The sequence below is a fragment of the Nasonia vitripennis genome, chromosome 5 (genome assembly GCF_009193385.2).
Source record: "Nasonia vitripennis strain AsymCx chromosome 5, Nvit_psr_1.1, whole genome shotgun sequence".
NCBI lineage: Eukaryota > Metazoa > Arthropoda > Insecta > Hymenoptera > Pteromalidae > Nasonia > Nasonia vitripennis.
The window spans coordinates 24,414,310-24,440,615 of NC_045761.1; the positions used below are offsets into that span (position 1 = coordinate 24,414,310).

The 26,306-nt window shown below is 41.5% G+C and overlaps 3 protein-coding genes, 1 long non-coding RNA gene and 3 other non-coding genes across 15 annotated transcripts; 4 read left to right on the top strand and 3 right to left on the bottom strand.

Moving 5' to 3' along the window:
* Positions 1-150: 150 nt before the first annotated feature.
* LOC100678685 (putative ankyrin repeat protein RF_0381) lies at positions 151-2,510 on the bottom strand. Of its 2 annotated transcripts, XM_032600560.1 has the most exons (4): positions 2,435-2,510; positions 1,952-2,179; positions 1,287-1,857; positions 151-1,191 (listed from the first exon to the last, which is right to left on the bottom strand). In XM_032600560.1, the coding sequence occupies exons 3-4, from the start codon at positions 1,800-1,802 to the stop codon at positions 502-504; spliced, it is 1,206 nt and encodes a 401-aa protein (XP_032456451.1). In that variant the 5' UTR covers positions 1,803-1,857; positions 1,952-2,179; positions 2,435-2,510; the 3' UTR covers positions 151-501. The 2 variants fall into 2 exon arrangements, with proteins under 2 accessions (XP_032456451.1, XP_003426650.1); XM_003426602.5 differs by having other exon boundaries at positions 1,287-1,874; positions 1,952-2,510.
* Positions 2,061-13,089, top strand: LOC100122978 (exportin-7). 6 transcript variants are annotated; one of them, XM_008208916.3, is made up of 16 exons: positions 2,061-2,149; positions 5,167-5,311; positions 5,415-5,759; positions 5,842-6,008; positions 6,082-6,700; positions 6,770-7,246; positions 7,327-7,612; positions 7,692-7,836; positions 7,905-8,052; positions 8,126-8,285; positions 8,371-8,773; positions 8,858-9,020; positions 9,780-9,857; positions 9,951-10,144; positions 10,226-10,353; positions 10,438-12,586. In XM_008208916.3, exons 3-16 carry the CDS (start codon positions 5,504-5,506, stop codon positions 10,538-10,540), a joined length of 3,327 nt encoding a protein of 1,108 aa, XP_008207138.1. In that variant the 5' UTR covers positions 2,061-2,149; positions 5,167-5,311; positions 5,415-5,503; the 3' UTR covers positions 10,541-12,586. The 6 variants fall into 6 exon arrangements, with proteins under 6 accessions (XP_008207138.1, XP_008207137.1, XP_003426649.1 ...); XM_008208915.4 differs by lacking the exon at positions 2,061-2,149 and adding an exon at positions 3,781-4,130 and having other exon boundaries at positions 10,438-13,089; XM_003426601.5 differs by lacking the exon at positions 2,061-2,149 and adding an exon at positions 3,781-4,130 and having other exon boundaries at positions 8,858-8,996; positions 10,438-13,089.
* An 805-nt stretch (positions 13,090-13,894) lies between these two features.
* Positions 13,895-13,966, top strand: TRNAA-CGC. The gene has a single exon. It is a non-coding gene; the product is annotated as a tRNA-Ala (tRNA).
* A 136-nt stretch (positions 13,967-14,102) lies between these two features.
* TRNAA-CGC lies at positions 14,103-14,174 on the top strand. The gene has a single exon. It is a non-coding gene; the product is annotated as a tRNA-Ala (tRNA).
* Positions 14,175-14,849: 675 nt separating this feature from the next.
* Positions 14,850-19,190, bottom strand: LOC116417560. Of its 3 annotated transcripts, none has more exons than XR_004227813.2 (3): positions 18,870-19,190; positions 16,378-16,420; positions 14,910-15,285 (listed from the first exon to the last, which is right to left on the bottom strand). It is a non-coding gene; the product is annotated as an uncharacterized LOC116417560 (long non-coding RNA). The 3 variants fall into 3 exon arrangements; XR_004227814.1 differs by having other exon boundaries at positions 16,223-16,420; positions 18,870-19,116; XR_004227815.2 differs by lacking the exon at positions 16,378-16,420 and having other exon boundaries at positions 14,850-15,285; positions 18,870-19,184.
* On the bottom strand, positions 15,098-15,198 carry Mir252 (microRNA mir-252). Its single transcript, NR_039045.1, has one exon. It is a non-coding gene; the product is annotated as a microRNA mir-252 (primary transcript).
* A 3,910-nt stretch (positions 19,191-23,100) lies between the features above and the next one.
* Positions 23,101-26,089, top strand: LOC107981092. Its single transcript, XM_031931067.2, has 3 exons — positions 23,101-23,288; positions 23,369-24,314; positions 24,837-26,089. Exons 2-3 carry the CDS (start codon positions 23,445-23,447, stop codon positions 25,689-25,691), a joined length of 1,725 nt encoding a protein of 574 aa, XP_031786927.1. The 5' UTR covers positions 23,101-23,288; positions 23,369-23,444; the 3' UTR covers positions 25,692-26,089.
* The last annotated feature ends 217 nt before the right edge of the window (positions 26,090-26,306 follow it).

Consider the following 26,306-nt stretch of genomic DNA (forward strand, 5'->3'; position numbering starts at 1 on the left):
TTCTTTTCAACCTAATCCCACCTGTATCTGTAGTTTAAAAAGTACTATTCTCTAGATTTTTCAGAACATTTTTATTCGACATGTTGCAATGACTATTATATATTATTAATTATTATATATTAATATAAGACACCAAGTCAGGATACACAATTAAGTTTAACACTAAAATTTTTATTTGAAATTAAGTCGTTTGAAGTTTTTTTCAAGGCGTTCAATACATCAAATCCTGTAATATTAAAAAGATTATCGCACACGCGAGCACAGTGTAATTTTCTATCAATCATCGTTTATCAACCAAAAAGTATTTTACGCGATCAACAAACCAAATAAAATAAAACAAATAAGTTTCATACGAATCTACACCGTACAACCAGTTGAGTCTATCTTAAATATATAACAAACGCAGAGAAATCAAGTTACGTAAAAATGCACACTACACAGTCAAACTTAACAATATCAATGAATATTTAGCATGATTATTATTTTTTTTTGTTGATTAAATTAATTAGTTGGTCGAAGAAGTGCAAATCTGTTTGCCGACTTTGTCATCTGACTACCGGAACTGTCTTTTCTCCATGGCGGTTGCAAGTTATCATACGTCTTGCGCGGTTGATTTCTATTATAATTCGGTACTTTTCTTCGTGCGCCATTATTATTATTATAATAATTATTATTATTATTATTATTATTATTATTATTATTATCGTTATAAGTTTTAGACTTATTTTCTACGCATTGTCGATAATAATCCCACATATCCAGATGCCTCCTGACGATGCGTTCGTCCTTCAACTCGTCCGACCGCTGCATGCCGACTTTTTTCGAAGCCAGAGCTTCGAGCAATATTTTGATGCCAGCCTTGTTCTTCTCGGCGTCCATGGAGTTTTCATGGAAATTGCGAAGTACCAGAGCGAGGGGCGTGTCTCCGCGATCATCTTCGACGAGCACATTCGCACCGGCGCCCAAGAGAAGCTTGACGTTGTTCCAGTTGAACCTCGCCATTACATCTTCACAAGCGCGATGTAACGCCGTGCGACCTTCGTCGGTTTTCAGGTGGACGTTCGCGCCGCGTTTCAGTAAGGTTTCCATCACTTCCGTGTTCTTTCGTTCAGCTGCTAGATACAGGGGAAACTTTCCGAGTTTCGCTTTTGCGTCGTTGACGTTCGCGCCGTGATCTAAAAGAAGTTTTACCTAGAAAAAAAAAACAACACAGAGAGATTAGACACCGACGAAAGTGATTGATATTAAATTAAATTTATTAACTGCTGAATAGTTATTCTACTTACCAAATTATTTTTGCTGAAGGCAGTGGCCAAATGTATCGCCTGGTAGTTGAGGGCGGTCTCTCTATCGTCGATCGAGCCGCCCTTCTTGACGAACGCTTTGATCAGATCCTCGGCGTGTTCCATGTCCGACATGACCGAGCTGTGTATCAACGTGTGCAGGACGTTCTGGCCGTTTTTACTTCTAGCAGACATGTCGATGCTGTGTCTCATCAGCAGAGGCAGAATCTTTTTGGCTTCGCTGCTTTTCACCGCGGTAAGCAGCGGCGTCATGCCGAAATTATCGGCGGCGTTAACGTCGGCCCCTTTCTCCAACGACAATTCTATCACCTCCAGTTGGGCTTGTTCCACCGCGTGGTGCAGAAAGGTTCGTCCTTTATCGTCTCGAGATTTCAAATCGACGCCATTCGCCTTTACTAGACGCACAAGCTTCTCTGGACTCATTGTTGTGGTCGTCTGCTCGGATTGCCGGCTAAGAGCCGATTTCTCGTCGACAATGGCTTGGAGGTTAAACATCATGGTTGCGGTAGGACGAGCTCGTTGCGACGATCCACGGGAATGAAGGAGAGCTTCTCTTTTGGAAACAGTTTTCTGAGAGTAAGTTATACGTACATTTACGGTCTATACGTACACGTGTGTGTGTGTGTGTCAGCGATCGGCGAGTTTACTTTTGAGATGATGAGAAGTCGTTGCCTGGGAGACTGTGACTCGGTTGTCGGACCTCTCCGAGTCGTATCGAGAATATACCAAGTAGATCGGAGTGTGCTGGACTTGGAAGGACTAATGAACCTTCTCTGCCAGCCGGTCTATTTATATCGGTAACCGCGGATGCAGCGCCGATGAAGCTTCATACCTACACCTCGCAGGTAGGTTTTTCCCCACTCTTGTGCTACGAGCTGCGGGGAAATGTTAACATATCCTGACTTTGAAAGGCATACAAGCCTGCATGCAACCCTTGTCGAAATTTCGCAGATGTTTGCACTTGTAAATTACGATCACAGAATTAGTGCATATGGGGTAGCGAGGTTAGGAAGCCGAACCGCAAGAGATCGGATGCGCGGTTATGAGTATATATAATATAAAGGGTTAGTCGCGCATGTATACCGACGACCGACGTTGCGGACAATACTTGTATATAAATCAGCACCCACCGAAACCTCTGCTTCTATAGGACCCAGTCTCGCGCGCTCGGCCAGGTCAGATCCGCTCCGGTCTACGACTCTGCGTCATATGCAGCGTAAGTATACTTACCTGATGCAGCGGTTATCCAAAAGTCTAATTGGTTGTAGGTGCATTCCACTGCTAATTGCTATGACGATGATGGAATGTTATGCCTATAGCTCGCGCAGTAACGCGCGGCTTACTCATTGCCCAGAATGTTGGCTAAGACGAGGAGAAACTGCAGATTGGTTCGATGTCTTCGAAATGACGCTAAATTGAAAAAGTCTAGAGCAGGGTCAAGATGGGAGTGGTCGCGTCGGACCTGTAGGCATAGGAGGATAAAAGGTTCCAGTGGGTGCAGGGACATCTGAAAATGTATTGTGTCCACGGTCTGTCCGCGTACTTACCTGGATATTTCTTCGCTATAGTTGCCGGCGCGTTTAAGCCCTGCCCCTGGCACCGCGCAAACATCTGCGATTTCAATTGATAAGTGAACGCTTTCGCGAAGTCCCTATGGGTGATGCCTGAATAATTTACTAATTATAAATACCGCGTGTTCTCTATTTTAACCTATACATCGAGAATTCCACGGGAAGAAATGTGTATTAGTAGGATGAAAGTTATGAAAAATACGTTCGATAATTTTTTATTTTGGTATTTAAATTTCGCGGTCGCTCGTTGCGCATGCGCTCTATTATAGCGGATTAGCAAAAACGAAGAAAATACCTATACCTATAGTTGCGAAAAACGTTTTTTTTCGGTCTTCCCAATAAAAAGCAGTCAACTTTTGGCTGATTGCGATCACCTTTGGTCGAGCTGCGAAGCGGGGTCTGCCTCTGCTTCAGAATTACATAAAAAAAACATATTTATATTCCAATACTTTATAAAATATCATCGCGACACCGTAAATAAAATAGAGACATCGACTTTGAATGTCCTGCATGAAGTAATTAAAAAATTGAGTTCGAGTTACGTAAGACTTGTCATTATTATGGTGGATTCCGCTAAAAAATCTTTTACTTTATGGCTGGATATACTGCTAAATTAGATTTTCCTTATCTACAAGCGAAAACCTCAGAAGCGACGCTATATCGATTAGCGACATAGTGAATCGCTCGAGAGAGCAAAAAATACAGCGAAGACTCGTGCAATTGTAACGCACTATCATCAACTTCCAAACTGCTTGGTTACTGCACGATCATCTTCAGATGCACAAAAAACTTCAGATAACACAACAATCTTCCCGACAGCGCATCGACTCTCCTGCATCTACGTTTTTCAGAATCAACCCCAGCGAGAAGTCGCTGAAAAACAATCGAACGAACCTCGAGCAAACAGTCGTGAGTTAGATCAACTAACACCCCCGACAGTTCGTTCGAAAAAAATCGGGCTAATTTTTCCCTGTCATCTCGTCGAGATGATGGTCTATGGCCGAGAAAGATAACGGGGGGCAATGTTTACTGGCAGCCGCGGCCTGCGATTCGTGAAGAAGAAGCGAGCGACGAAGATAGAAAATCTTGTGTGGGGCCCCCGGACCTAACCTCAAATTCGCGGGTTTTCGCCTGTCTCCTGGTTTTGCCTGCGCTAAACGGGCAGCTGTCCAGAGAAAAGTCAACCACGACAGCTGAAGCGGCCCTCGTCGCTGAAGAGAACGCGACTCGCAGCAGTGAAAATCGTCAGCCGCACGTGAGGCCGACTCCTATTTTACTTGCGAAATCGCGCAGAGCGCTTTACCCGTCGCCCCGTAATGTGTGCCTCCTCTCTTTTTTTCGCTGTGGATCCCGGATTGAATCTCGCTCGGGAATCGTCGTAGCGACTCTCTCGTCGTCGGGCTTCTCTCGATTCCGACTCGGGTTTTGCGACTTTTCACGAGGGGTGGGATTGTTTATAACGCGAGGGGGACGGAGAATCGCGTTTCGGAGCACTTGTCGCCGATACTCACTCCTCTCAATGTTGTGCCGCGGAGTTGGGCTGGAAATTTTTGGGTGTAACTGGAGTCACAGTTGCTGTGGCTGTTTTTGCGAGGTTTGATTACTCAAGGGTTGGTAGAGGGGTTCTATTACTCTATTTTGTTGATAATAGTTTCGTTGAGTATTGTTTTAATACAGGTTTCGCTTTGTTCACTTAATTGTGCTCAAAGATGCAATTAAAAGATTTAGCATTTGTCTGAACTTGAGAGAGGAGAAAAGTTACTTTGAGTTATTGTGATTTTCTATTTAAGTTACTTAAGAATAGGGTGTGTTTGTGCGTGCGTGCGTGTGTGTGTGTGTGTGTGTGTGTGTGTGTGTGTGAATGGTTTGTAATTGAAACTACTAGCCATACACTACTGAGAAAACTGATTTATGTCCATATCAGATTATACAGCATTGGGCGATGGAAATTTTCTGAACCACTTGTAAACAAAGTATGATAAATGATTAGAACAGCGTATCTATCTCATGACTGTATTGATTTATTATTGAAAAATTGGGAACGGGTTGATGATTGTTATAATATATAAATAAATTGAAATTTGTTTTTCTCATGTTAGTTACGGAGAAGAATTGAGTTTCACATACAAACAAAGAATGCAGTTTTTTAAAATTATTACCATCAATCGTTTGTACTGCAAACTGTGATAAGAACATTTTTTACTCTGATTTTATGAAAAATTTTTGGTTGTGGATAATTTTAATAGAAAAGTCTATCATTTTCTAAAATTGCGAATGTAATATGATTACAGATGTGGAAGGCCTGGTTTACAATTAAATTAGTTGTGCTCTGCGGAACAAGTAATTAGAAGGAAAGTTTTTCTGAAGATTCAAGCTCATAGCTAGATGAAATTCTTGCAGTGAGAGATGACAGCTACAGCTAATACTGATCGATTGGTATATAACTACTTATCTGAAACATTATTTACGTAGTATACATTGTATACTGTAATAACAGTAAATTATCACAAACTGCAACATTAAAATTTTTATTAAACAGAATTCAAATGCAGGATACTTGAAGCATATTCAATGAGAATCTTGAGGCTGCAATAGAAGGGGAGCAGCTGTGAGAGAGACGGATAAGCAATGGATCACCTACAGGAGGTGCGTCAGCTGGAGCTGCTGTGCAAGCAGCTCTACGAGTCCCAGGATTCCGCGCATCGGGCAGAGGCAGAGAAGGCATTGGTCAACTTTCAAAACGCTCCTGACACCCTCACCAAGTGTCAGATGCTGCTGGACCGCGGGGACTCGGCTTATGCACAACTGCTGGCCGCCACGACGCTCACTAAACTCGTCTCCCGTTCTGCTCAAGGATTAAGTTTGCAGCAGAGACTTGATATTAGTGAGTATATGCGATATTCAATCGAAACTAAATTTTCCACTGCTCCATGGCAACGCGATAATGATGATCGTTTTCCTTTTAGGAAACTACGTTCTCAACTATCTAGCAACGCAGCCGAAATTGCCTAACTTTGTTATCCAAGCGCTAGTTACACTTTTCGCGCGTATATCAAAACTTGGGTGGTTTGATTCGGACAAGGATGAGTTTGTTTTTAGAAATGTAGTCAGTGATGTTTCCAAGTTCCTTCAGGTTGGTATAATAGTGACTCTCGTTCTTTAAGAAACGTAAGAGTATCTCTAAAATAATAAATTTCTTTGTGCAGGGATCAGTTGAGCACTGCATGATAGGAGTGCAATTGCTTTCCCAGCTTACATGTGAAATGAACCAAATATCGGAAGCTGATGCCAACAGATCACTAACAAAACATCGGAAAATAGCCAGTAGTTTCAGAGACACACAATTGTTTGAAATATTTAGATTGTCATGTTCACTGTTGGGAACAGCCCGTGAAAATTGTAAAAATTTAAATTTTAATGACGAAGCACAGCATGGATTAATGACTCAACTCTTAAGACTCGCACAAAATTGTTTAACTTTTGACTTCATTGGCACTTCAACTGACGAGAGTTCAGATGACCTGTGTACAGTACAGATCCCAACAAGCTGGAGACCCGCATTCCTCGATTTTGCGACTTTGAAGTTATTTTTTGATCTATATCACAGCCTACCCAATACCCTATCTTCTCTTGCTCTTTCTTGCTTGGTTCAAATAGCCTCCGTCAGGCGCAGCTTATTTTCCAATACCGAGAGAGCCAAGTTCCTAACTCATCTGGTGAATGGTGTAAAGCATACATTGCAAAACCCTCAGGGCTTGAGTGATCCAGGAAACTATCACGAGTTCTGCAGACTATTGGCTCGTTTGAAAAGCAATTATCAATTAGGTATGTTCAATTATCGATACGATATTTTTGATATTTTATGAAAAACATCCAAACTTTTTTTCAATCCAGGTGAACTGGTCATGGTGGAGAACTATCCAGAGGCCATCCAGTTGATAGCCAAATTCACGGTCCAGAGTCTGCAGATGTGGCAATTCGCCCCGAACAGCGTACACTACCTCCTTAGTCTGTGGCAGCGTATGGTCGCCTCCGTGCCTTATGTCAAGGCTACCGAGCCCCATCTTCTGGAGACCTACACACCCGAGGTCTCCAACGCCTATATTACCTCGAGACTCGAGTCCGTGGCGGTGGTCGTAAGAGAGGGCTTGGAGGATCCTCTCGACGACCTCGGCATGGTGCAGCAGCAGCTCGAGCAACTTTCTGTGATCGGTCGATGTGAATACCAAAAAACGTGCACGTTGCTGGTCAACCTTTTCGATCAGGCCGCGAGGACGTATCAGGAACTGATGACCCAAACTGCCTCGCCGACCCAACAGATTGATATTCTTATTCAGGAGGGGCAGCTAACCTGGCTTGTTTACATCATTGGTACAGCTATTTGAAGTCGATTTTTATTTTAATTGACATTGTAAATTTCATACATTCATTATTCATGGTTCGTTTTGCAGGTAGTGCCATAGGTGGTAGAGTGTCATTCAATAGTAATGAGGAACACGATGCGATGGATGGAGAACTGGTTTGTAGAGTGCTCCAGCTTATGAACCTTACCGACTCCAGGTTAGGGCAAGGGGGCTGTGAAAAACTCGAGTTGGCTATGCTAAGTTTCTTTGAACAATTTCGAAAAATATATGTGGGTGATCAAGTACAAAAGAATTCCAAAGTCTATAGGCGACTGTCTGACGTTTTGGGTTTGAGTGATGAAGCAATGGTTCTTAGCGTGTTTATTAGAAAAATGTACGTTTTATTAACGATGAATTCACCTGTTCACATTTGTAGATGACTCGCCTTGTAATGTGCTGGTTTTTGTTTACAGAATAACAAATTTGAAATACTGGGGAAGAAGTGAACAAATTATTTCGAAAACTTTACAGTTATTGAATGATTTATCAGTTGGTTACACTTGCGTGCGCAAACTCGTCAAGTTGGAAGAAGTGCAGTTCATGTTGAACAATCACACAGTATGTATGAGTATATGTGAATTTAAATCTACTTGAACTCTTTTCTTAATCGCTGTGTCCTATTTCAGAGTGAGCATTTTCCGTTCTTGGGCAATAGTGTGGCTGTGACAGAAATGCGTTGTAGATCAATGTTTTACACTTCTCTTGGCAGGTTACTAATGGTTGATTTAGGAGAGGACGAAGAAAGGTTTCACACGTTCATGCTTCCTCTCACAGGTTTGGATATTTTTATTTAATATCAAATCGATTATATCTAAAATTGGCACTCAACAATTGAATTCGCTTCTAGCTGCCCTTGAAAGTCTTGGTCAATTAATGGGGGCAGCTGACACGCCGTTATTCGCCGCTGAGGAAGCAAAGAAGGCTTTGATTGGGTTGGCCAGAGATTTAAGAGGATTGGCATATGCTTTCAATACTAAAACTTCGTACATGATGTTATTTGATTGGATGTATCCTTTAATGAAAACTATACTTCGATTTATGCAAAATGAAAATTTATTTTGAGTATAGTTTTCCTTGACTAACAGCATGCAGTTATCCGAATTACACGCCGATTCTGTTGCACGCGATCGAGCTCTGGCATCACGAGCCCCAGGTGACGACGCCCGTTTTGAAGCTTTTCGCCGAGTTGGTCCAAAATCGCAGCCAGCGACTGCAGTTCGATGTCTCTTCACCGAACGGCATCTTGCTGTTCCGCGAGGCCAGTAAAGTGATATGCAGTTACGGCAATCGCATTCTGGGCATCGAGGTGTCCAAGGAGCAGATCTATTCCCTTAAGCTCAAGGGCATTAGCATATGTTTTAGTATGCTTAAAGCTGCGCTCTGCGGCAGTTACGTTAATTTTGGCGTGTTCAGGCTCTACGGCGACGAGGCCTTGGACAATGCGTTAAACACTTTTGTCAAATTGCTGCTCAGTATATCGCAAAGTGACCTCTTGGTAAGTTTTTTATTTTGGAGATGCATATCATAGTTTTATCTGAAAACAGCATTTTCAGCTAAAACGGATTCTATTCTTTTCTAGGATTATCCGAAACTGTCTGTGACATATTATGGATTATTAGAATGCCTGGCACAGGATCATATGGCTTTTCTGTCGACTCTCGAGCCACGCGTGTTCTTGTACATTCTGTCGAGCATCAGCGAAGGCCTCACGGCACTAGGTGCGCTTAAAGACTCCTTCACAGGTCTGTGCGGCTGATGAAATTATTTTCAAAGTGATATCGTCGTTGATTAGTCGTCGATATTCCTGAACTCTTACGCCTTTTGTCCTCTAGTGCTTGTTTGCAAGTTCCTAGCAGTTTAGTCGGCTTGGAATGTATATATTTATATCTCTGCCAACAAGTCATTGAACGAATGTTTACGAGCCTTTGTTTGTATAGATTATTGTCAAATTTGTTTCATTTTAATGTAAATTAATTGTACATTTTCGTTCCCAGAGGTTAGCGTCTCGAAGTCTTGAAAAATGAATCCCTTACTTCCATATGTATACTAAACTCGTATCTTTCATTTAAACTGTCTTAATTCTAAAAACGAAAGTCACTAATTCTGTTCTATAATCTTAAGTAATCATTGGCAAGAACGTGTTTGTTTTTTAGTATTTTGGGATCAAACCTCTTTTATGTGCACAAATAATTTAAAACACTCTTGATTTATTGTCGTACAGAAGATATATAGGCACAAAGAGGATTGAAGCGTGAGATACCTAGACCAATTCAACAGGTCTAAGCACTCATATTCAGCCGCACAGCTAGCCTATTACTAATTCATGATTATTTATTTTATGTTTTTTAATGTAATTACTTGCATGGCTTGCTTCATAATCAGCAAACTTAAAGTATTTCCTTAAATGTGGAATGCATTTGCTTGCGCTTGTCGAATCATGAAAAGAGATACTTTCATTTAATTTTCATTGAAAAAAAGTTATTTGTATTTCTTGATTTCAGATACAATGATTTGTAATGGTTGTTGCGTAACTCTAGATTATATTGTAACATACTTGTTTAAGCAGCTCTATCAAAAAGGTAATATTTAATTGATATTTAAAATTGATACCCTATCATTAAGTTTTAATGATAAAATTACGAATTCAATATTTTATTCACTTTTTTCATAAGCTGGTATATATCCCGGCAAAAAGAATGCAATCGTACAAAGCGGCGGGGATTTGTTCTTGCAAGTTTTGAAACAACATCCCGAAATTCTGCAACAAATACTAAGTACTGTTCTAAATGTGATAATGTTCGAGGACTGCAGAAACCAGTGGAGTATGTCAAGACCTCTTTTGGGTCTTATACTTTTGAATGAAGAAGTTAGTATTCATCTTTGAATGAGGTGTGGATAAACGATCATCTAATGTACAAACGTTTTGTAATTTATAATTTCGTTGCAGTATTTCAACCAATTGAGGGAGAATATTATAAGAAGTCAGCCAGTAGATAAGCAGGCGTCAATGGCACAATGGTTCGAGAATCTGATGGATGGCATTGAAAGAAATTTACTCACGAAAAATAGAGATAGGTAAGAATTGGCACAGTAAACAGCTCACAATATCCTATGACTCGTTCAAAGTAATGGATTCTGAAACATAATTAATCTTTGCAGGTTTACACAGAACCTTTCAATGTTTCGAAGGGATATTAATGATTCGTTAAAGGGACCTAGCATGAACTCGGTGAATTCGGGTAGCGACATGATGACATCGTAGTGCCATTGCCACGGTATTCACCTCCTCGACGAATCCCCTAGGTTCTTGCCTGCCAAAATACTTGAATGGGTGTACGGCGAACGCTAAAGAGAGTAAAAGTGAGAGAGCGACAAAAAGAGAAAGAGAGAGCTCTCGCCTTTCCTGTGAAGGCTGTCAAGATCGAAAATTCTTTGCAGTCAGCAACATTTTTACGTATCTTCTCTGGTCAGAAAATTTGGATGACAATGTTTGAGAATTACACTTAAATCACATGTATCTATAAATTATTTATTTATTATTGTGTGCTAGGTAGATGAAAAATTCAGTCATGTAGAATAAGTATCATCAAAATTTCTAAACAAAACTAATTTTCACAATTAAAATGAAAAAAAAAATCATGAAAGCATAACCAAAAGGTTTCATATGAATTTATTTTCTGACCAGAGATTAATTGTAATTATATGAGAAATGAAATTGCTCGCGTAGCTTTCACTTGACAGATGCTTGATCGCCGATCTTTTCAATTATTCTAAGTGTCTATGCTTTTATAAAATCGTTAAAGTTTTTTGCATCAGATGATAACACGAAGCAATAGGACTAGTGCGTTTTCAATATTTTTACGCGCAGTCGAAAGGATAAGCGATAAATTGTAATGCTAATGGGTGAAGTAAAAAAGAGGGAATGTCCGCGTCAAGGATATTCGAGCCAAGATGTCACGCTCTGCAAGTGTAAAATTTCTATGCAATGGACTAATGGCTTTCAAAGCTGTTAAATATAGATGTCCTCGTTCAGTCAAACTGCTGTAAGCAATGTAAACAATTGTAAATGAAAAATAATCATTGAGTAGTGTGAATCAAGAATGTGTTATACGTTAAAAATCTATGAGCAGAATGTCGATATAAAGTTTATACAATAACCCTTAACATCACACGATATGAGAATACTTTGATTCTTTGGATGCTTTAGCGAGTCTCTTTGTAGACTTTATATCTATTAATCACGCATGTAGCTGTGTTTAGCATCAATATAATTCAGAGTTGCAATAAATCATATAGTTTGAGGCCATGCATTCCTACATACTAAAAAAAATTGCAGCCAGTCTACGAATCTTTTAATTTTCATAAACGATAAAAATTGTCATGGCTTCTATTGCTTGGTTAATTAAACGATCAATTTATATGAAATGGAATGTAAAGTGGATTACCTGGAATAGAAACAAAAAATTAAAAATCAGTCGATATAAAAGGAAATAGAAATTATATATTCGGGAGTAATATTTCAAGTATTATTTGCTTTTCCTTAAACAAGAAAAAACTAAATCAGTGTATAATCTGTGTTCTTCTGATATTCGTGTTTGAATGTTGCGTAATTTTCACAGGCTCGTGTATGCAAAGTGTCGTTGAAAATGTCTTTTGGCGGTGACGCCGTGAAGGGGGTGGATAAAGATGCAGAAGAAACTTGAATTATAAACGTGTGTCGTGTACGAGCTGTTGCATTCCGCATCTCTGGAAACGATTTATCGTCACAAATACGTGAAAAGGAGGTGGATGAACAGATGGAAGAAATTATAGAAACGAAGAGACTCGTCTTGATTTTCGCTGTGCGAATGCTGTAGCATGCTTTGTTGTATTAAAATTTGAAGGATACTGACAAAATTTTCTGTTTCATCGCTGTTTACAATTTACCTGATATTCCCTGTGACTCTGATGAACTTGCAAAAGTATTTTATGTATAGTGCATTGTATGTTTATATTTTGTATGTATCAAAGTTGAATTGGGCATGGTTATGAAGGACAAAAATTCTGAATGATTAAATCGATAAAGCAAGCGATTTTGTCAGTATGCTAAGAAATTTTTAATGGAAAACGAGTACAATCAAAAAAGAGCGACGTATTACGTAGAAGCACAAAAACCTAAAAGTGAAGCAGGAAATAAATAATCAACCAATCAGTAGTCGATGGATTAATCGAGCCAACGATATGTTAAGCGATTTCGCATTTGTAAAAAACAGTTAAGCTTCTCTATTGCATCATTATAATTTTTAAGAGAATAAAAAATTTAAATAAATGAGCCTGTTTTTTTTGGCTTCACTTTTACGCGCAGAATTGGATAATGCGAAAAGTATACGTCTGTCTTCTTTGGTGAAATGACCTCTTGGTGATATTTTTGATAGCAACATCAACTGCAAATTCAAAATGACGTTTCTCTAAGTTAAATACATGAAATGCTTGTCTTTGATTTTCTTCGACATCCAGTTTCAGTGATATTGTTTTGATATACAGATTTTAACAAGATTTATAGCTTACCTATTGGTACATTTACTGAGGCTTTTATGTCTAATTATAATATTTTTAAATATTAAAAATCATTTTTGTCAATTTATAACAATTCTTACAAAGCTTGTATATAACTAATTTACATATTTTCAGTCGTACAGATGAAATAATTTTTGGTCTAGATAAATGCTGAGTAAAGAAAGTGATGTTTAAATAATTATAATTGTAAATATAAATTGGATGGTATGAGCTTTTCGATATTGATATAATTTAAATAAAAATGAATGCTTGAAATTAGTTTGAAAATATTTATAATTAGCATGTTTAAAAATATGTGTGGACAGCCTTATATGACTTCGACAGACAAATATCCATTTACCCCGATTTGTACTTTATGATTCGCCGAACCTATTATATAGAACTACATGTTTACTGTGCTAAATAAATAGTTTAGCAAATCGACGAATTGTAAAGTATCGGTATGTCGGTAAGGAAGAAAATTTCCATCGGGTAATGAATAATTATGCGTGTACGTGAAAAATGACGATTATAACAATCACGAAGAGTACATGCAAGTTTTTCTAGACTACAATAGCAAGGACGAGCAGAAGATTGATTAAATGCTATGAATAAATATAATGATAAAATAAAAATATTGCAGTACACTTGTACACTTGAAGCGTGACAAAAAAGGACAGATTATTCCAAGGAGGCTTTCCGAGAGGCATTGCGTGTTGAATTTTTGCAAAATAAAAACGAAGGCGCCATGGCAATCGTACTTCTTGTTATGCTCCAAATTTACTGTACTAGAATATTTATATATATAAGAGAACAACAAAAAAAAAACAACAAAATGGACGATAAGTGGGTTTGTTATTATTTAATAAAGCGATATGACATATATTAAGAAATAAACAAAACCGTAAGGAAAAGTTACTACAAAAATAAATAAGTGAATCAAATTACAACCTTGTCAATTTATTTTCTCTTAATTTTGATGCTTCAAGTAAATATATCTATTGGTACACATAGGGCATTGTTTGTTGCTTTGACGCATATGATAAACGCCGATTGATAAGAGCTCGAAATCATTTCAATCGGGGGTGTAACTCAGTGGTAGAGTGTCTGCTTCGCATGCTGAAAGTCCTGGGTTCAAATCCCAGCTCCTCCAAGCTATTCTTTTTGCGCACTCGACCGCTTCTAAGCGCCCCCCTTCCCCGAATTATATTCGCGGACATCGAAGACCTTTAGATACGCCTGTTTAAAGCCTGCTGAGTGAGTCCGACTTCTTCAGCTTGACTTTCATCGGGGGTGTAACTCAGTGGTAGAGTGTCTGCTTCGCATGCTGAAAGTCCTGGGTTCAAATCCCAGCTCCTCCAAATCTTTTTTTTGTTTTTTTTTCTTCTTTAGTTGCTTGTCAATTATTTCTTAAAAGGCGTTAGAGGTAAAATTTTTTTGTAAATAGCGTTTTTTTTTCGTTTTAAATGACGTTACCTATATAGCGTACGCAGCCGTATATAGATGTATGCACTGTGTTACTCGTAGATGCCGTAACTGCATTGTGTGTAAGCTATAGTAGTTTATTACTTTTTAGAAATTATTTCTATCTTTTTCAAAAATGATGCATACAGTAATAATTTCAAAAAATCGAGAGTTTTTATATTGTTTATTATGCGTTCGTCCGTGAATGCTAAAAGTATACTCTTATTTTCGCAGACTCAATTTGTGAGCACTTATCATCAATAGAAATGCTTTTATTATGAACTTTTAATTTATTAGTCCAATTATTTAAAAGAATTAATAATTTGTGGAACCATTAAAAATATTCCATATACTCTAGAATTAAAATCAGTCATGTATTTTAAAAACACAGGATCTAAGCTGTGTTATATTTATCATCAGTATCACTGTGTGAATCAAACGTTGCGCATATCATGCAAAACTATGATTTTATTTCAAGTGCATTAATTGATGAATATAAACTATTGGTGTGTTGCGAATATAAATTCATAAGAGTAGATACACGTCGAATAAAAAAGAAGACAGGCAAAAAATACAGGGATGTACTTTCTTTATTAAATTATTTCAATATATTTTACATAATACAAACAATATATGTTTTCTCGTAAATATGTATATATACACTTTATTAAATATCACAATACAAAAACACTAATCATACATAACATCTGTGATGTTTTACAACTCAACTTAATTTTATAAACTTTCAGCGCACTGGCCGCAATCGAAGTTCGCAAACACGCTGAATCGAACATTTTCGCAAAGTATACATTGTCGTGCGTCCCGAACCATTGATAAGCACTTGAGCAGCAGGAGACGCGGTAATTTCTAGCCCAATCTAGTCACTCCTGCGGCACTAGTACTTAGGAACAGGACGGGATTTTGCGAAAATTTTTCTCCAAATCGTCCATCGAATCTTCTGCATCAATTCTATCATCTTCCACCGCGTACACGCCCGAACTACAGCCTCTGAAAAGAAAAGAGAAAAGAAAATTAGTACACAAAATTCCAAAGTTCGAAAGCACAATGATACACCCCTCGCGTAAAGCGAAGAGCATAACAAACAAAGCTCTCCTCTCAGCATAAGCTAAAATAGTGCAATGCGCTCGGCACTGCACCCACGCCCATAAATCGGTCTAATTTAGTCCTCAAAGACTTTTCGCCGACGTGTCGAAGCTCAAGCATATACACGCGTCCCTATGCATACGCATACACACGCCGTATTCACCGCGGAACGAGGCTTAGCTCCCGCGCCGGAAGCTCTCAATTGAAATATTACGGATCGGAAGGAGAGACCGCGTGCGGAGCACTATGAAAGAGAGGCCGAATTTGCATATGGAAAATCTTCAAACCGAAACTATATCAATAGCAGCTCTGCTTTTGAAAATCGTTATTTATAGACCGCACGTAGAGGAACAACGTGAGAAAGCACACATGAGTGTAGAGGCCGACGCCGAATTAGTATCCAGTTAAAGCGAAACGAAGGAAATCCTAATAAAAGCCTCGGCAGAGAGAGAGAGCAAGTGGACTTACGTGCGTAATACACAGACGTCCCCCGCGTCATATTGGATAATTGGAGCAGTGTGTGTACACGAGGGGATGGATGGGAGAGACATGCGCGCTAAGTAGCAGGTAATTGCGCGCGGGTATATCGCGTGAATCGTAGCCGGACGTCGAGGGAAACGAAATCGAGCGAATTTATTTTTAATCTCGATTATTGTTTAATCTAACGTCTCCCGCTGACCGCGACAAAGTTGCAATTATTGTTGGAGACTGCAGCATCCAAAGCACTGCACTATATAATACTAATATCAAATGCGTGAGATTCTAGTCTCTCTCTCTCTCTCTCTCTCTCTCTCTATATATATATATATATATATATATATATATATATATATATATCGACCACCACAACGCCTCCAATGTGCGCCGGAGTTATGCGACGAAAAACACAGTGGCCCTCATTGAGTCGTCGCTGGATGAATGGTCTCGCCGAGGCTTATATGCGCTTCAAGAAGATTCTTCTCTCCGGGTGAATCCGACAGTGTTTTCAGCTCGTACCAGGACCTGTTGATCCTCGGCGGCTGCGTCGACACGTGCGAGTCTGTAATCATGCGCGGCGCACACATTGTGAGATTAGTAATAGAAAACATATTTCAAAAAATTCTGTACTATATATACGGACGATAAACGGAAGGGAATTCCCAGTGTCGCAATCACAGAAGCCCACACACACACACACACACACATGCATCGTGATTCACATCTGAAATCGGCCTCGTTCCAACGGAGACATGCGCTCCGATTTTTCCGAGACGCAACTCCCTCCCGTATACACACAGACACATCGCCATATGAATGAGACCCTCTGTATTATACCATCGCGTTTTATGCCGGCTCAGTTCTGACCCCCATATGTACACACACATCCGATCGTTTTTAAGCCGCGCGGCTGTCGAATGGCGCGCGAGAAAAATCTCCCGTCGTATATAACATAACTTCTCGACTGTATTATGCTCTAGACACATATGGGGCAGCCGAAAGAGAGAGGGTGACGTCACTTTGCACGCGATACTTACGCACTTATACATTCAGGATCGTCGCGTCATCGCTCGTGAGATAATTTTCGAGCCGATGTAAGGAGCTTAATTCACGCGCGAGGCTTTTTTTAAAAAATTCAAGAAGAACGTCGAACGAGCCGTTTCTCCGAGCGAGAACTGCACGGCTTGCAGATATTCCGCTGGGGACGTGTGCGAGTTTACACACATACATAGGCGAAAAGTCGTGAGTGTATGTCGTATGTAGAAGAGAGAGAGAGAGAGAGAGAGAGAGAGAGAGAGAGAGAGAGAGAGAGAGAACTCCAATTAACGCTAATTCCCGCTAATGCAAGAGACCCTCCCCTTCGGCTCTTCTTCAGTCTCGAAATTGCGGGAGACGAGCGAAACTCCGCTTTGAAATACGCAAAGTGTTTCTTTTTTACTTTTCGACTCGCTATATTATATACCTTCGCAAAATCAATCTCACACCCGACGACGCTGCGCAGATGTCGATTCCGAGAGAGAGAGAGAGAGAGATAGAGAGTCTTAGGCGGATCAAATTTTATTTCCAGATGCCGCAGATCCTATACGAGAGTTTTTCAAGGCGATGCATTATATTCGTATGTATACATATATATATCTGTAGGAACCTTGACGTCCGTTAATTTTCTCGAGGCGGATAAATATTTGAGTATATAAAAATAAAAACGAAGGAACGTCGTGTATTTTCGAGCCGATCGAGGGAGTCTCTCTCGCTGTGCATCGCGCGAGAGAGGAGTATACAAGATATTATCGTGAAAGAAGTCGTCAGGTCAAGAAGCCAAAGTAGATAAACGGACCGGGAGAGAACGCGCGCGCGAGAGAGATTTTTCACTCCCTCCCTCGGCGCATAAATTCACTGGAATATAACGAATGTCTTCTTCGATAATACAACCCTCGACAATGATGCTTACTGTTTATTAAACAAATAGTATTTTTGAGCCTAGATACACACGAATTATTATTCTCGCGCGTATAACACTGCAGAGTGCCGGTCTCGCGCGCGCGCACGTGTTCCGTACACTGATGCAATCGGCTGGCTGATAAAACTATGCTGTTTATAGCCGCGAGACGAGTCGCGCTTCGCCAGCAAAATAACAGCCCGGCGAACTCCGTATATACGTATTGTAATGTACACACATACGCGCGTATCTCTCTCTCTCTCTCTCGAAATTCGAACGTGGAAAGCTGCACAGCGAGCGCTGTAGGAAAATTCAAGCGACGATACGAACTTTATTAATGTACATCGTTCGATTCATCGTATCGGAATAACAATAACGCGTTTTGTATAAGCGAACTAAAAATATACGCGCCTCGGCTGTCTGATAATCGAGAGTGTGAGAGGAGATACCGAAGAGCGAGAGAGAGAGAGAGAGAGAGAGCTGAATAAAAACTGGAGCAGCACACTGTACGCGGACGAGTCGCTCTCGCTTGCGCTGGGATGAAGAATAAATTGTGATTTATATTTCGCCGCGTGATCGGCGAGGAAGCGATTTTTTCGATTTTTGACCATTGTTAGATCGGTATATTTATGCGTAAAAAAATCGACTCGCCGTAATGCAAAATACTCGAGCGAGAGAGCGATGAATGGCACTGGCGAATGAATGGGCCCCCAGTGAGTGCAGCGGAAACAACGTAAACACCGATCGCTTGTTGACGTTCCGAGAATCGCTTATTAAGAAATCGATCTGCACAACGAATTGCATTCACATATATTTTTCAGATCGGAATGTCCGAAAAAAAAACACGCGCTCGAACTGCCCCGACAGCAGCCGCGGCGTCATATACTGTTTCCACAATGGCAGGAAATCGCACGACCTTTAATCCCCCGCGAGCCTCCATCAGTGAATCACTGCACGTGTCGAAGATAGAGAGAGAGAGAGAGAGAGAGAGAGAGAGAGAGAAAAAGCTATAACGATAAAATCGCTGCACTCGCTACGTTAATTTTCCTTAAATATTCTTCTAATAAAAACTTACGTGATAATCCATCCGGCCGCTGCAGCCACACCTCCGCGGCGGAAGAACTTGGCACACAGGCACTTCCATGTAATCGACGAGAGAGAAAATATGTAATATCACCAAAAGTACGAACGAGAAGAGTAGAGAGAGAAAAAGCGCAGAAGAATCGAGCAGAGCAGGAGCTGATGTGTTCGCCGCGAGGGCAGATACTCGACTGAGTGATAAACTAGCCTTGATTGGCTTAATATAGTTCGGCGCGGAGTGTAATTGGCCGCGCAGCTCTCCGCCGGCCGGGAAATGATTGGTCAATTTAATCCTAGAAGCCGGCTGCGCTGCTGTGCATTAAGCATTCAACCGGCGTTCACTCCCTATTAACGGCTTCTGCTGCTACTGCCTTCCCGTCCTCCTCGTCGTCGGAGGCTGCGGGTGGACAGAGAGAGAGAGAGAGAGAGAGAGAGAGAGAGAGAGAGAGAGAGAGAGAGAGAGAGAGAGAGAGAGAGAATGACATGCGCGCCGCTCGTGTGTGTATTGTACGTACACGCCCGAATTCCTGAGGGTGAGCGGGTTCATTGTAGCGCGCGGCCTGCTGGTAGGGGGGGGGGGTGAATTTTAGGGGGGTTTTGTACTTTATTATTTCCCTTTTCTCGAGTATACATCCGCATCTGCAGCTCTTTCTTCGGCGATGACGATGATAATATAATGTATACACGCACGAATGTGTGTGTGTGTGTGTGTTTATACGCCGGGAAGAGATATAGTAGAGCTCTGCGAGAGTCAATTTACCAATTGAAATCAGTGCCGACGACGATGCTGCTCTCGCTGAATGACACCGAGATAGCCGAGCTTATCAATCCATTCACTCGAGTATAGCCGATGTTTCTTCGTTTTGGACGATTCTCTGTGTAGATACGTGCTGTCTTAAAAAAGGGATCGACGACTGTTTTACCGACGGAGGCGCTGTATTTTTTTACCGATTTCCGATCGACGATTTCGCTGTCGTTCTCACTTACGGGCGTTTAGCACATATCGGGCCGATTGCGCTGACGTACTTCCGTATAAGCTCGGGAGCATATATAGCTGTCATTGTCGACGCGTGTAGATGATGAGACGTAGGCTTGATTCGTGCACGAGGTGTAGTTACGCGCTTCTTTTCTTCTTTCCCTCGATGCTCTGCTCGTCGCTTCGGGGAAGCGTTTTATAGAGAGGTGTACACTCGCGTGAGTCGGTTATTGGTCTTCGTGGAACGGGAAAATCGTGTGTCGTCGCAGTAATGGTATAATACGGTATGATTTATTTTTATGCGTTTATTTTTCACGTTAAAATAATTGCATTACAAAATAGGTTTATCTTACACACTGTAGTGAAAATTCGTCGGAAGTATACGCGTCCCTGCGTGGTAAGTAATGGTACCAAGGTGAATTTCAGAAGCATCACCTACGGCACTACTACTTAGCGCGCCGAGTCGCCAAATGAATTTTCTTCGCTTTGCTGATGATGGTGTGATCCTCGACGACGACTGACCGGAGGAGAACTGATGTCCTAGCCAAAAGTCGCCGGTCTTTTTATAAGGGCTGATATCGGATAAGAAGTGCGCGAGAAAGTCGCGTCTGCTGCGGTTATCTTTATTCTGTGAATAGCGTGTGTTTAGGAAGAAGATTTGGTAAGCTTATCTGCCGATGATGCATATGTTATTATCTTGTTGTGCATCATCACTCGACGTAGTTTTCAGGACAGTTCGGTACTGCGAGCACAACAATGAGCGTGAATCTCGTTCGCCCATTGTTGCGGTCACAAACTGAAACGTCTGCGATGTGATATTCGATTTTCGTCATATATCTGTAACAAAAATTATTTGAAAGTTTAATCCCAAACACCGCCTAATCGACGAAAATTTTCCCTCGAACTTAAGATACGCCAAAAACAAAGAAGAAGCGCACAATACCGACACCAGGACACAAACGAGGTCGATTCAGTACTCGAACAATGCACTCGCGGGGCCCAAGATTGCGCGTGAATGACCAGCGCAATCTCTCCCTCGGCAAATTGCCAAACAATGCCCTAAGCGCGTATACCTTCTCTACGGGCGCGTGTGTATACGTATAGAAGAGAGAGAAAGAGAGAGAGAGAGAGAAAGAAGCAAAGCAGAAGCTCTGGACTTGATTAACGCGATGAGTGTATAGAGATGCCCACATCGTCGGAACGGCTCATCGTTGTGGTATCTGGAGACTATATAGGTTTGGCGATCGTTGTACTGATGTATATATTGTAAAGGTATACGTTGTTTGGAAACGTAGGGGTATGACGCGGTGCTTTCGGACTGTAACGATTTTTTTTTTCTTAACAGCATCGAATATTCGCATAACCGAGTGATTATCGACGAATCTCTATACTCTCGAAGGCACGTGCGCGCCTCCTGAAATTGTATACCCTCTATTTTCAATATAACAGCCGAAATCGTCGTTTCACGGAGATCAATGGATGCCCGATGGCTTTCCCATGCGGGTCCATGGTATACAGCGCGCATCTGCTCAAACATCTTCAGCTAACGCCAATATCGCAGGCAGTCGCGCGCCAATGTCAATTTTCGTATAATTAAAAACTATTTTTACATAGCATATATACGTATATATTCACTTCCGGCGCAACAGCATCAGACGGCGACGGCCTCAAGATATATTCGATTAATCACGATGCAAACGAGAGAGCCCAGAGAGGATCGGGGCTGTGCTACTATTGTGCGCGTATAATATTCCGTATGTATGCGCGCGTGTGTGCAGCATGTGTGTTATATATATATATATATATATATATATATATATATATATATATATATATATATATACACATATACGTTGTATTATATATATGGGTATGCGCTGCACAGAAGTCGTGTATAACCGTATTATAAAGAGTGAAAAGGATCGGGAGCAGCCGATGCATATACGGGTACAATTGCCATTTCCGCTTTTTCACACGTCCACTCCCGCACGTGTGTGATGCTGTATTATGTGTAACAGCTTCGGCGGATGACTCGCCCTTTCAGGCTTTCTTTCGGCGGCGGTTTCCGTATTATAGTTTAGTGAATTTTATGATGAAAATTATGGCATGAAGTCGCGTAACGAGTACACATCCTTTGTAAAACGTTATCGAAAAGCGTCCATGACTCGAAGTATAACAAAAGCGAACTCGACGTTTTATTCACAGCGTCTTGGCATTGAATATAATTGGAAATTTATGTATTTTCGAACGTGTTACACAGTTGCTAGTGTCTTTGCACTGGATTGATATATTATTTGCATCGATTAATATGATAAAAAAAAATAAATAAATAAATAATTCGGAAGCACCATTACGTAACGAAATTTTTCAATTCTCGCGTGAATTCAAGATCTACGAAAGAAAAATCTCGACGAAAGCCCTACTGTCCAATACACTGTTTACGCCTCTCAGCTCTCACAACATAATATCCCAAATCTCCACCTCTCCTCGTCCCCGCACTGACCCAATTATCACCAAACGAAGATAAACCAATATATAATTACCACGTGCGTTCCAATCACCCGGCACTCTCTCACCTCTCACCTCCACATCCTTCTCTCCGAATCTCCAACAACTTACAACCAACGACTAAAAAAAAAAAAAAACAGCGAAGAAAAAAAATCGTAAAAAAAAACGTATCCATATGTGGCGGCGGCTCGCGACGAAGTGGATGATGACGACGGTGAAGAATTTTCAGACGACTCTAGGCGCACATGCACAGGTGTTTTTTGTGGATCACGTGCGCCTGCGAGAGCCGCATATGCGACGCCGCCGCCGTCGACGCGATATCGTAGCGTGTGTGTGTGTATATATATATATGTATCAGTAAAATAAGGAGCCGCAGCGCGAGTGTACGCGGATGAATGGCTTTATCTCTCTCTCGGATCGCGCGAGAGTCTGGAAAATGGCTTTTCTCTGTGCGCCGCGCGTTTGATAAACGCGCAGACTTCTTTTTACATAACTGCATGCGGTCGTATACGGCTCTAGGTTTTAGGCTGTTGAATTTATGTTGACGTAGGAAATGCATGTATGTACAATATGCAGCGTCGAGAAAATCGTATTTCTGCAGTCCCTTTCAAGCACAGTACCTATACACGTACACGAAAACGCAAAGATTTAGCGCATCTAGCCGGGTCACCTAGAGGCGGGAGGGGGGGGGGGTCTAGGGTGAAACAGAGCCGTGCGCGCGCCAGAGGGGGTGAGAGGGCCAGTAAGCCCCCGGTACGTCTCTCCAGTCCTCCGTTATTATAGGTAAAGTTAGGTCGGTGCAACATAGCATCGGCTTGGGCTGCAAATGGTATTCCACCGATGCATCCAGTCACTATAGTCGCCACAACAAGAGGGACGCTCGAGTGGACGGGATCGCAGTATAATTCTCCATCGCACCGATGCGAAGCTGTAAGTACAAACTTTGCACAGCGTAACACTGAATAAACTGCAGCGATAGTTGTAGTAAAAGTTTCTCAATTTCCCTGCAGCACGTCGGCGCACTTTTCGCTCTAGCGTCATAACGCCTAATTGGGACTCTGCATACGCCTCAAGTACACCACCGAGATGACCGAGCCTACTTACATCGTTCTGCTCGGCGTCGAATCCGGCGATTGTCATTACAGTGTGGAATACATTAGCACCGATCCCTACGACGTAGAGCGCGTGAGGACGCTAGACCGGCAGCTGCACCGTTGTCTCATCGAGATCATCCAAGAGCGCGGTATCAGCACCGGTCAGCTGCGACAGCACCTGAGCAAAGACGACTCGATAATCGAAGATATCAGCCGCCGGCAACCCGACCTCGGCAAATTGCTTATGAACAGATTCGATCTCCCACTGCTGTGGGTCGCTGTGTTATGCCGCTACCAGGAGTCGGCTGAACTCCTTGTCCGCTACGGGGCCGACGTCGAGGAGACCTGCGACATGCAGCGCTCGATGCACGGCGTCAGAGTCAACAAAAAGCTGAGCATACTACACGCCCTCGTAGAGATGTATCCCTCGGAGTGGAACGAGCGGTTCATGGCCCTCGTCATAGAGCACGATGCCGACTTGGAAATCCGAGACTGCTACGGGCGTAGCGTCCTGCACCTGGCGGTGCTCTACTGCAGAGTCGAGTTGATCGAGAAGCTGCTGCAACTGGGAGTCGACGTGCAGACCTTCTGCGACAACGGCAAGACGCCGCTGCTCGAGGCAGCCGATAACGAGAAGGCCGAGCTGTTGATGCCGCTGCTGGTCAGGTACGGGGCCAGTCTCAACGACAGGGACCCCTTTGGCTTCAACGTCCTCTACTACCTGGCCTCGGCTCCCGGTGGACAACACCTCGATCTGGCCAGAGACCTGATCAAGTTCGGCATCTCACCCCGGGAAATTACGACCAACTCGGAGCACGACCAGACTATTCACGTGGCCGTTCGGCACGACAAGATCGATTTGGTGAGTGAAAACGTGATTTTTTCGTAGCCCCTAGTGGAAATAAAAAATCTAATAAAGTTTAATAAAATATAAGAAGATGTAACGAATCGTACCATTTTGTACGTTTTTGTTGGATTTCGGACCTTTTTTACCTTTTATTACAGTTTGCTACATTTTATTACAATTTATTACAAATCCATTGATCCAGGATTTCACGGGGGCCTCTTCTTTGAAACGACAAATCTGACAATACGTAAAAAAGTATAACAAAATGTAAAAAAAATTGCCTGTAAGCGTAATATTATATAAGAAAATGGCGACTTTTTTATTTTCTTACTTCTGCTTACATCCTTTTACTTTTTCTTACAATTTAACGAATCTGAAAATGTAAGAAAGTGAAAGATCCGAAGTCCAACAAAAAGGTACAGTTTCTTACATTTTCTTACATTTTTTACGTTTTATTACAATTTATTACCATTTATTACCTTTTTCCCCCACTAGGGTACCTATGAGTACACAATATTGAATATTTTAATCCAACAGGTCAATTTCTACCTGGACAACGGCGCCAGCGTGAACGCCTCAGGATTCTATGGCGAAGGCCCGCTGTCCGTCGCCGTGAAGAACTGCGAGGGCCCGGAGATGATGCTGAATCTGCTGAGACGCGGCGCGGACATCGACCAGAAAAACCTGGACGGCGAGACCGCGTCGCACAGTCTTGCCAAGACCGACAAAAACATGATCAAGAAGATGGACATACTTCTGGCCGTCGGCGCGGACATGTTCGCCGAAAACCAGAGGGGCATGTCGGCCTTCGACATCATCCATCGCAGGATAAATCCGATGGAAGCTCAGAGCATGAAGATGATACTGAAGAGACTGTCGCTGTGCAAGTCGCGCCTGCAGCCGAACACCGAGTTAAAAAACGAAAGGTTCTACAAACGTCTGAAACCCAATCACTGGTCCTATTGCCAGACCTTCCTCGAGGAGATCAAGAGGATGAGATCGACCAAATTCATTGAGACCTGCAGCTTCTACGACCTATTGACCAAGTGCCACTGCAAGATTGCCCAGCTGATGCGGCACCTCGAATTCGAGAAGAAATTCAGGGAGTTTGATCACAGCGTCTTTGAATTATACTCCGAGGATATAGTGGAGGCTTTCGAGCGCGCGAAGAAGTTCTATGACGCACTGATGGACCAGGAGGAGCTGATCGCTGAAGTTACCAATAACATTTTGCCCGACATGGTAGTGCGAAAATTAGCCGATTACACGGTGTGCTGTGAAATTGACGAGATCAAGATGATAGTCCAAGCATCTCGTAGCGGCGTACACTCTAAATGTAAAGTTGAAAATCAGGAAGTGAACAAATTAAAACCTACATTTTTTAGTTTATAAGTATTTAAAAGTAAATGGTATCCTCACAGAGAATTAATTGATTAATTAATTTATGCAAATCAATTCTACAGATTTACACTTAATTGTAATGCTATCATTTTTAATATTCATGTAGGTTTTAATCTTTTCATTTCCAGATTTTCAACTTAAGGTTTAGAGTGTACCGCTTTAAGAACTAATAAATAATAATTAGAAATAGATATATTGTTATTTTCAAATTTATTTTACTGCACCGACCGCAAATGAAATTGTTATACTCCGTGTATTTTTAAATCAGCGAACTTAAAAAGATAGATAGCGATGAGAACAATTTTATCGATGTACTTACTAAATACATTGTAGTTTTCAAATTTATTTTACTATACCGACCTCAAATAAAATTTTATATTTTGCATATTTTTCTTCGTTATCATTTTCAATTTGAGCCAATAAAACCAAGCTTTCACGGAAACCGTGACTCGTCCTAATTTTCATTTTCACTTTCCTTCCCCTAAGCGCCCACAGCAATTCCCGCATTAAAGCTCTAACGACATCCTAGCTTACTCTCCATCGCCCTAACAGGAACAACTCTAGTCCACTAATTAGCCCCGTGTCATCATCATCATCACCACCGAA